Consider the following 12,036-nt stretch of genomic DNA (forward strand, 5'->3'; position numbering starts at 1 on the left):
ACATGCCTTTGGTGTGAGAGACCCGGGTTCAAATCCACTGTGAGACACCAATGTGTCCCTGAGCAAGACACTTAACCCCTAGTTGCTCCAGAGGCGTGCGACCTCTGACATACATAGCAATTGTAAGTCGCTTTGGATAAAAGCATCAGATAAATGTAAACATGAATGAACAATGCATTTAATAGTATTTATGGTTACACTTTATTTCGATAGTCCACTTTAGACATTCTACTAAATATAAGTAACTTAATTATCATTACTGTTGTATTTTTTTTTTCTTTTTTTTTTTTTGATTAATTTATTTAATTTTTTGATTATTTTGTTTAGTATACTTCCAAACCCAACACCCAGTCACACACACACACACACTCATACTCACACAAACCATGTTGGCTGTCATGTATGTTTTGTTGACCCTGGTTACTATTTATCTGATTTGTCACCTGTAAATAGCATGTTTGTTTGCATAATAATAAAAAAAAAAAAAAAAAAAAAAAAATATATATATATATATAAGTAACTTATTAACTACATGTCAACTAATTCTCATTAAGTTGCAACTACATGTCTACTAACTCTCAGAGTCGACTGTTAGGGTAGGTTTAGGGTTAGTAGAATAAGTTGACATATACTTGCAAAGTTTCTCATAGTCAGTATGTTGTATGTTGTGGACCCATCAAAATAAAGTGATATTTAGCAGACAGTCTACTAATACTCTAATGACTGCTAGTTGACATGTAGTTGTAAAGTTACTTACTGTTAGTAGAATGTCTAAAGTGCACTATCGAAATAAAGTGTTACCGTATTTATTAATCTCCGTTAATGTTAGTTAATAAAAATACAGTCATTCATTGTTAGTTCATGTTAATTCACAGTGCATTAACTAATATTAACAAACACAACTTGTGATTTTAATAATGCATTAGTTAATGCTGAAATTAAAATGAACTAAGATTAATAAATGGTGTAGAATTATTGGTTAATCTTAGTTCATATTAACTAATGTAGTTAACTAATGTTTACTAATAAACCTTATTGTAAAGTGTTACTAAAATACTTGAAATGTTATTGTTCAACAGTGTTTATAATTACTTACTTGTTAGGTTTAGGATTAGGGTTACTTGCATGTAATTATGTATCATTAATTGTTATTTTAAGTCATATTTTTGCCCATAAGATCAGATAGGTGCTATAAATCTCACATATTCTCACATCATTTATGCACTCAGTACTCTTCATTTATGTCATTTCAAACCACTATAAGCTGCTATTTTCTCTTGAATCACAAAAAAGGAGAATCTTTATGGCAACTTTGAGCCATTAAATATTTATTATAATGACAGCTGTATATATGACTGTCAGTAATGTAATTGTGTAAATACATAATGCACATTATCCCTTACATATTACACTATAAACTGTGTAAATTCATAACTGATTCATTAGGTGTCAACAATACAATTATTTTTTTTCAATTGCGATTCAAATGTTTTGAAATGACATACATAATTAAATAGCAACTCCATTATGACTGTGATAGTTCAGACAAACACTTTAGCTCGTTACACATTACTTGCTGTCTATTCCGATAGCATCTTATTCTGTACTTACACCGGGCATTCACTCTCCGAATATCAAAACTTTTCTTTAATGATAGGCCTATAGCCACATGTGGCTAAAATTGATCAATCTCTGTGTGCTCAGAAAAGAGAGAGAAATCGAAGCGCATAAAGGGAAAGGATATAGAGTCTGCAACTCTTGCTTTGGATTGAAAGTATGACAGTGTACTAGAATTAGGAAACTGATAGCATCGTATATCTCGAACCTGTGATCTGTAAACAGGCAGGTTCTTTACAGAGATAAAGGGATTTTCACAAGAAAAAAAGAATATGTCAGATTTGCTTTGAGATCAGGATTAGTTACTGTCACTGCAGTAAGACGTGGCAACATGTGATTGTGATTATGTCAAAGGATTACGACAAACAAATCTAATTTTGTTAATGAACTGACAATTATAATTAAAATGAGTTCCTAATCAAATTACGACTGCATTAGGCACTCTCCTATGAATAAGGTACAAACCGGAGCCCGATGACTTTTTTGAAAAGCACAGGCACAAATCCCATGTTTTTTAGTGTTAAAAAATATTAAATACCATTAAAAAAAAAACATTATATTGCATTACTAACTAGAAGCCCCTATAAAATTTGCAACCTGGTTACATAAACGTTTACCATTTTTTCAAAATGTTAAATATTTTATAAATCTTGTATATTTACATTTGTGCATTACTAGAAAAATGACACAAATCAAGGTTTCAAAGTGTTGTAAATGGTAACAGGTTGCAAAATCTTCTATAAAACATGCTTTTTGCAGGTCTTAAAAAGTCTTAATTTGTCCTTTTACAAATTCAGAACTTAAAAAGGTTTAAATCAGAACAGAAATTCATAAATTTATAAAGTCATGGCATTACGTGTTGCATGTATTGCTAAAAAAAAATCTATATCTTCCTTAAAAAATCTAAATCTTTGTATTGAGAGATATCAGAAGATACAGTAAAAGTTATTTCCAAATAGTAGTGAGAGTCCTTAAGCAATTTTTTTATGAATTAAAAAGTAGAGAAAATAATAAAAGAGTATATTATTATATATATTATTATATTTTCAAACTTTGAAAGTGCTGCTAATAAAACGCAATATGGTGCTCCTTTCCATTTATTCCTTAAGTTTTATTTACTTAAAATGATCTTTAAAAAGTGTTAAATTTACCTTCATAAAATCTGCAGAAACCCTGATAAAAATACCTATAAATGAAACTGATTTTCCTTTCACCCATTGGTTGAAAAAAGGCAAAAAGAAACAATAAACTAGAAACATAATTTCAGATTCTGTCTTGTATGTAACCGCAACTTATCACAGTGTGCACTGTATATGAGCAAGATGATTTTTTTAATACCATGTTGCTATTTTGTAGCGCACACACCATATTAAACTGGAGAGTCTGTGAGAAATAACTGTTTTTAAGCTTCCTCTTCCAGTGTGGTTTGGTATTATCTTTATTCATTTGGGATACAGTACAATGTCACAGGTGGATACATACATTTTGTGCACTCAGTAAACACACGTTCACAAGGTGAAATCAATGAAAAATGTTACATCGGCCCTTTTCAGAGAGCGTTAGTCGCACTAATATGCATATGTATGGCACATTGATTATCCACATTCAAAAATAATTCATCCCAAACAGAAGTAAATTCAGACCTGATAGGAATATCATAGAAATGTCATCACTGTAAACAATATTCTTTATGACCTTTAAAAAAACAGCATAAGGCAAAGTAAGAAATGTCACAGGACAACATTCAACACGCTTGACGTCTCCAAAGGCCGAAGTACGGCCAAATACTTGTTTACATAAATGAATGTGAGCTGAATTTTTGTGCGTCTCTTTAGAAAAGCACAGAAATGTGGCTCACATCTCGATAAAAGCCTGTCATATATTGCCATCTCTTTAACAAAAAAATAATGAAGCTCTACATGTATCGGTTCAGTCTTACAAACATAAACATCTTGATCATTTCTGTAATACAAAAAAATCTGTCTATAATAAAAATGACTTCAATGCGAAATTACTAAAAATCTTGGATACTAAAGTGCTCTACAGATAATAAACTACTGGTCTGATTAACGAGAAAAGAGATCCATCCTCTTTTGTACAAACCAACATTATCATTAAAATCCACAGTTAATATGTACTTAGCATTTGTCAACCCACATTTCCTATTTGCTTTCATGTATTGCTTAAATATATACTCAATATTTCCACTTCAGGAAAGATGACGCAAACAACAAATGCTTTTTCAGATACCCTTTTTCATGATGCCAAGTAGACATGAAATACTTATATATAATATATGTTTTAATATTTAAAGTACATTACAATGAACCATATATTTTCATTGTTTCATTTAAGTTCCAATTTAAAATGGAATATAAGGTTCACATACAGGTGTCCCCCAGTAACAAGCTTTTATAATAAAGAAGCTTTTAGTCTAAATATATGTCGTGTCGGCATCGAACAAGGCAACAGCAAGAAGGCCTCGGTTTGCATTTCTTTTATTTTGGGGCATTTTCCAGGATATTCAAGAGATAAGCACTGTAAAAAAAAAAAAAAAAAATATTGAGCCAACTTAAAAGTTTAATGCAACCAGCTTCAGCAGATTTTTGAGTTTTCTCACATTATTTTTTAGGAAATTTCTCAACTTTTTGTTGTATAAACTTAAGTTGAGAAAACTCAAAAATCTGCTGAAGCTGGTTGTCTTAAACTTTTAAGTTTGCCCAACTTTTTTTTTTTTTTTTACAGTGTAAATAAGTCTTTACTGCATGGCAAAAATTGTCAGGTAATCTGGAAATTTACTTCTTGTGGTAACACCTTCAATTAACTGGTTTTATTCATTCCAAAATGTAGATTAATTTTAAAGTAAAAAATTTTAAACCTTAAAATGACTGGTTTTATTCATGTCAAAAATATAATCTAATTTAATAATAAATGTAATTATTTTAAATCTTAAATGAAATTTATTCAGGGTAAAAAAAAAACCTTACATTAACTGGTTTTAATAATGGTCAAATATGCTATTTAATTTAATGATGCATTAAATAATTATATTTTATTCACATCAAAAATATAATTTCATAATACATTTAATTATGTTAAACCTTAATTTATCTGGTTTTATTCAGGGTAATAAACTAAATTTTAAACCTTACATTAACTGGTTTTAATAAATGGTCAAATATGCAATTTAATTTAATAATGCATTAAATAATTATATTTTATTCACATCAAAAATATAATTTCATAATACATTTAATTATTTTAACCTTAATTTATCTGGTTTTATTCAGGGTAAAAAACTCAATTTTAAACCTTACATTAACTGGTATTAGTAATGGTCAAAAATGCAATTGAAATTAATAATCCATTAACTTTCTATTAACTCATTTTATTCATGGTCAAAAATGCAGTTTAATAAATGAAATAAAAAATTAAACCTAAAGTAACTGGTAGCATGAAATGTCAGAAATGTAAAATAACTGGTTTAAGGTCAAAGAAAAGTGATTAAATTAAATATTAAATCATTTTTATTTTGTATTTAACTCATTGCTAAAGATAAATCTACTAATTCTTATACTAGGTTATGCCAACAAAAGCATTTTTAAGGGTTCGAGCAAGTAGAAATAGATCTTTTAGGAAAGTTACCACTTTTACAGTCTGAAACACCTAAAACGAAGCCTTCAACACTGCTTTGCTTTTTTTTTTTTTTTTTTAATAAGCAGCTATTGTGAATAATTAATTCTGTTGGATCTGATTTACCAAGCACAAATAAAACTCTGGGGCAGACGGGGTTACCAGCCACTCCGGTAATGATATAATGAGAATTTCCTTATCAGGTATTTCTATTCTGGATGAGTTTTGAATAACAGCTATTCTCTGGTCAAAGATAATATGCTATTTCAAGCGATAATATTTTGCTCGCGGCTCAGGAACATTATTAGCTTTCCCCGTTTCAATTAATGAATAAGAAATCGTGCCTGTATAATGGGGGAAACCTGTACATTGTTGTCCTGTGACTCCTCTTTGACTGTCACTCGATCGTAGTGCTTGTGTGTGCGCTGAGACGGGTGTTTCCATCCATTGCATATTTCATTTATACCTGGACATCCAAACATTAGAGTTCCACGGTGCTGTAACTAACAGCTAAATCAATTCAGGCCCTGGGCAGAGTTGAAAACTAATGTTATACCCTGGAAAATGCCCTTCAACAGAATGACACACTTACAGCTGATACATATTCAAACCCTGACATTCATTTTGAAACATTATTCACACCTTAGATACTCCATTTCGCTATCATCATGTCAACCTGCACACAAACTACTATATTTCCCAGGAAAACACTGAATGAGGTCACAAATGGCACATTCATATGGACATATGAACAATATATTTTGAAACAGCAGTGAAACACTGACATACCACAGTGTTTGCTCTCAGGTTATATTAATACACATATTCCTTACAACAAATAAAAACATTATGATCATCCATTTAGGTTTGGCGATAAGCTTAAATGGACATCGATGTGGTTCGAAAACAACCATTAAATCATTTCCTGATATGTCAGAAAACAAATACTCTTTTTATAATGTGTCTCAACGGAAGTCATTTGGTATCGTTCCATGCCAGTCATGTCATTTTAATTAAAAAGCTCCTAATTATCAACTCTACGTGATAACTACAGTGCAAATGTTCGCAAAATGTAACAGTTACAGTACATTTGCACCGACGAGCGTTGTTGATCATTCAACCAGTTAGCCTGAAAATGCATAGTGTATTTCAGGTGAAAAGAAAATCAATTTGATCCACATACTGTAAAAAAACCTAAAGAAATAGTTCACCCAAAAACTAAGTTTGCTTGTTTCTTCATCGGGAAAGATTTGGAATTATGTAGCATTACATTGCTCATCAATGGATCCTCTGCAGTGAATGGGTGCCGTCAGAATGAGTCCAAACAGCTGATAAATACATCACAATAATCCACAAAAAATCCACACGACTCCAGTCCATCCATTAATGTCTTGTGAAGTGAAATGCTGCATGTTTTTAAGAAACAACCTCATAGGTAAGGCCTTTTAACTTGAAAACTGTCATTTCAGGCCAAAATATGAGTTCATAATTCAGGGGGAAAATTCATCCCCTGTTGTCCTCTCACATCAAAATCAACCGACATATTTGTTTTGATATGTTTTGGACTGTTTTCATTTATAAACGGTGCTTGATCTGTGCATGCTTCTCTCCTGATTCAGACTAGACAATTTAAGAGAAAATAATATTACGGATTATGAACTTATATTTCAGCCAGAAGCAATGGTTTTCACTTCACAAGATGTTATTTGATGGACTGGAGTGGTGTTGATTACTTGTGAATTGTTTTGAAGTTTTTATCAGCTTTTTGGACTTTCATTCTGACGGCACCCATTCACTGCAGTAGATCCATTGGTGAGCTAGTGATGTAATGCTAAATTAACTCATATACATGGCTTGAAGGTGATCAAATTTTCATTTTTGGGTGATCTATTCCTTTAATACTCTACAGGTATGTCACTAGTGGTATAGTATCGCTTTTGGGTTGTTTCATGCCCCGTTTGGCCATATGGAGTACTACTACAATCATCTCAGGCATGTGCAACAGGTAAAAAACAACAATAGTTACTCGACAAATACAAGACTAACATTGCATGACATGAGCATGCCCTAAACAGCCCTTATTATCATGCAAAGGGATCAGTATACTGGATGTAAAAGATGTCAGAAACGGCCTCCGCTGCATATCCAACTCTTCGCACGAGTAAAACGGGTCTTTCTTCGGAAAATTTGTTTTGGGGTCCAATATATAGATGAATGGATGCACAGCTGAGCTCTACTGGTACATCCAGGCTATTGTAAAACCATGCATCGTCATGCATCGAAGAGTAGGATCCTCGGTTGGAGATGTCCATGCGGCTAAACTCACCCAAAACATACTGAAGAGGGAGAGAAAGCGGTTGAAGGGGACATTTTTAAAGTCCTTTAAAGCATAAACTTCTTCTTTCTCTCTGTTCTTGTACTTTTATCAGACCTTTTTGGGTAAGACACAGTATGTGTGCGTTTCTATATCTGAGTGCATTACGTTTGCTGTCAAATATGAATAATTCTCTTCAGTGGAAGCTGTAGCTCGTCTCAAAAATATTTCAGTCACAACATTTGGATTTCACGTAAATACAATTAACTTTTCAGCTGCTGCAGTTTGTGTGCGCATTTTTTTTTTTTTTTTACCATTTTTATCAGTTATATGTTGAATTGGATCTACGTTGTGATTGGTCCATTCGGTTACTTCATACCACTGCGAAGCACCTGATTGGCTGCGATAAGCATGACACTGATGATGAAAGCGATCGCGAAGGCGCAGATCAGACTCTTCCGTACACATGTTTGCTTCACCTGCTGGGTCGGACTTTCCGCTGAAGAAGCAGAGAGAAATATATGAGAAGATCCGGAGAAATATGGTCGTAAGACAAGTTTTGGAGGTGATGCATTGAACTATGTGGGACATTTCAAAGTGTTTGAAAGACAGTATACATCACTGGATGCTTTGCAAAAAAGTTTTATAAATATGTTTTATAAATATATCCTTGCCAAAACCCGAGATGCATAGGAGATATTTTGGGTAAATTTCAAATGCCACCTTCTAAGATATTTTTTTCGGACTAAATTAAAGGAGGCATCACAAATATCCTTCACAGATAAGACCATCTCAGAATGTATTGCGACCAACTGCATGAAAGCCCATGAAAGTTGGTGGATAGAATTGAGGTGAATATGAATGAAAATGTACTGAAAAGTATTCATCCACCAAAATCCTAATTTAGCACCTCTTACAAAATTAAACCTGATGAGGAAATGCTTATTTTTAGGGATAGTTCACCCAAAAATGAAAATTCTGTCATCATTTGCTCACCCTCAAGTAGTTCCAAACCTGTATGAATTTCTTGGTTCTGCCGAACAAAAAGGAAGATAATTTGAAAGTTTGTAACCAGGCTGTTTTGGGGCACCATTGACTTCCATAGTAGGAAAAAATATATACTGTGGAAGTCAATGGTGCCCCAGAACTGCTCTGTTTCCCACATTCTTCAGAATATCTTCCTTTGTGTTCAGCAGAACAAAGACATTCATACAGGGTTGGAACTACTTGAGGGTGAGTAAATGATGACAGAATTTTCATTTTTGGATGAACTATCCCTTTAAGAAAAAAAAAAAAAACATTCTTACTGTCAATGTCAACCTGGCAGTCCTCAGGATTTTCGATGTGATTCTCCTCTGTCATGATGATATTCTCGATGTCCTTCATAGTTAGGTGGTCACAGAATGTGTCATATAAGAGTCTCTTCAGCTCTTCCACAGTCAGCTTCTGCATATCACACTAAAAACAGAAGACAAACTGTATTATTTCATTCTGAAATTCTCTATGCGATTCTTCAATTGGTCAATTAGCTGAAATGCATTACATTAAGATGCTTTTATGCAAACCATTATAGTACATTTTATCAGTCCATGCATTCTTGCAACTTGATCAAAAAAAGTCAAAATGAAACGACACATGCAACCCATTTCAATTCTATAATGTGTCATATTTCAGAATATAACATGATTTTGTCCTTTAGGAATTAATTGGATTAAAAGTGGACTGAAGGACAGATGGGAAGTTATCTTTCCAGAAAGATGTTTTGTTTTGCATACAATTTGATTACAAAGACAAGTTTCTTCATCACAAGCACTGATGAATTTCGGAACAGGAATGTTTTGTTAAAAAAAAAAAAAAAAAAGTAGATGGGGTTGATTTAGATTTCAGTGCACATTTATTCATTTCTCTGAACCCATAATTACACAGTGAGACGTTTAAGAGAGGGAGACCCCCGTGGCTGTTTGGGGTCAAACGTGCTGCTAAAAAATGCACCAGCAGCGAGCTGCAATTAGAGAAACAAACCCTTTGGGGGAATCACCATATGGCCCATGCAAATGATATTCTGCACGTCTCACTCAAAGACATGCAGCGGATGAGACTTATAAAATGTATTAATAAATCTTGCTTAAAGTCATCATGTCACATAGAATATATCTGAATTTAAATGTATTCAGATATGTAAATTTGGAGGATAGTAGGCCCTTTAAATGAATCAATTCCCATAAGGTGATTCATGTCTGTTTGTTGGATTTCACAGAGAGAATTGAAAGTGTATCTAATCTGGTTTCTGTGTATGACAGGGACAGACAGAAGCAGCAGACTTTGTGCCTGTTGTCACTTGGAATAAGAGAGAAGTGGCTAATAATCACCTTCCAGAACACAGAGTCAAAATTGGTTCCGTTAAACTTGTCAGGCATCCCAGCAGCCGAGAGTTTGGGCCCCAGGAGAGTAACGAATTCCTCAAAATCCACCTGGCCATCGCCTAAAAAACAGACCGTGAAGTATTAGATGCATTCTAGCAACACATCAAGTTCCAGCGTGTTGGCTCTGGAATATGAAACTTGTACAGAAACGGACAGAAATCGTTTTTTTTTTTTTCTGTCAGGGTTGTGTGCTATTAACAACTGAATAGAGAAGGCCTGCATCTGAATTGAATTTGCAGTGAGGTGTCAAGGTGATGTAGAATTGTAATTTAAATTTAAAGAATCAAAATGGGATGAAAAAAAAATCATATTGCTATAAAGTCTTTGTCACAGTGCACACACGAGGAGGAAACAGGAACGCGCAGACGAGGACGTAAACTCAAATAAAAGTCTTTAATGACGACATTAGGACAAAAGACATGGCAGGACAAGGCAAGGCTTAGAGACAGGAAACACCAGCGGTAACGAGTAGACCAGGTGCCATCTAACAGAACAGACAGGACTAATATACAAGGGATAATCATAGACAATTAGATAAACACGGCTGGACAAGAATTAACTAATAATCACATCAGACAAGGACAGGAAACAAACCAAATATGGAAACATGAGGCAGGAACACATGACACACATGACAGAGGACTGACAGTCTTTTAATAATACATTTAATTTTTAACTATGAATGACCCATAAAACTGTAATCAAAAACTATCAAATAGAGTTTGTGAAAAGCTAATAATTAATTACATCCTAAACAAATCTAAATACAACACCTACTAATGTTAAATGTTTTATTTGTTTATCTGATTTTCATATTACTTAACAAACATCAGACAATATTACTGAAATGCTAACTTAAAAGTAAATATTTTAGGTAAAAATGATTTGACTGAGAAAAAGTTTAGGAATCCTGGAAATAGAGTATGTCTAGAAATATTAGATAATATCAATTATCAATAACACCAACACAAATTCTTATATATATATATATATATATATATATTAATCATATTTAATAAATTTTTTAACAAACTTTCATTTTGTGATTCTGTTCATTCTTAATTCTTGCTTAATTCTTAATCTGCTTAATTCTTGAATTTTGCTAAATTCCTCAAATTTGCCCGAGTTTGCTGGTCATGGAATTTTGCTAATTAATTCATTGTTGGATTGGTTTGTTTAATTGCTCTCTCTCTCTCTCTCTCTCTCTCTCTCTCTTTCTCTCTCTTTGCTAGCTTCAATATTTTTAGTATCAGATTGAGTGTAACTTCATGGAGTGGGTTTTGTCGAGCTGAAAGACCCTCTCTGAGACGTTCTTTAAAGCACCGCTGCTACAGCCATCAAAGCACCGCTTTCGCCTTCAATTAATTTCAAGACAATTACTGTCAAACTTCAAAACGCCTACTGTGAACAGTGTTCTCATTATTAGCCCATGCATAATCCTTATGACTCCATGCATAGTGAGGAATATGATAATTTGGAGCAATAAAAGGTTACAGTTATTTAGCTTTTTTATTTGTTGAATATCTGTAAATGCTGGCATCCCTACAGTGCCGAGAAATACATATGATGGGTGTCTGGTGGGCTTCCTTAAAGGCATACTTCACCCCAAAACTGTTTTTGCAAACTTTTATGACTTTCTATCTATGCAGAACACAAAAGACAATATTTTGAAATAAATCAATTGAGACATCTCTTCTTTTCTACTCCACAGAAGAAAGAAAATCAAACAAGTCTGAACAACACAAACAATTTAGCACGTATTCACTGAATATTGACATTTTTGGATGAACTATCTCTTTATGTTGCCTGGTGCATTGTAAAAATAATAATAATAATAATTTTAATGGTAAAGACTGTGAACATGCTATGCCAAAAAAAAAAAACCTGTAACTGGTTACCACTGAGTTTCCCTGTTTTACACATAAAAAAAACAAATATGTGAAATACTTAGTTAAAAGGAACGTCATCTTACAATTTACAGTGAAAATCATAAATTGCCATTGCCAGATTTCCCTATTCGAGTCCAACACTTCACCTTTTATGTTTTTT

General features: G+C 33.1%; 1 protein-coding gene across 1 annotated transcript in view; it reads right to left on the reverse strand.

The window, feature by feature from the left end:
- Positions 1-7,932: 7,932 nt before the first annotated feature.
- Positions 7,933-12,036, reverse strand: part of cabp7a (calcium binding protein 7a) — a gene marked incomplete at its 3' end in the record, with an annotated part of 34,859 nt that continues 30,755 nt past the window's right edge. The window contains exons 3-5 of the mRNA XM_079418037.1: positions 9,934-10,046; positions 8,872-9,022; positions 7,933-8,063 (exon numbers count right to left, since the gene is read on the reverse strand). Coding sequence (XP_079274163.1) covers positions 7,933-8,063; positions 8,872-9,022; positions 9,934-10,046 — 395 coding nt within the window. The remainder of the gene's footprint in view (positions 8,064-8,871; positions 9,023-9,933; positions 10,047-12,036) is intronic.

The sequence above is a fragment of the Barbus barbus genome (assembly GCF_936440315.1).
Source record: "Barbus barbus genome assembly, chromosome: 6".
NCBI lineage: Eukaryota > Metazoa > Chordata > Actinopteri > Cypriniformes > Cyprinidae > Barbus > Barbus barbus.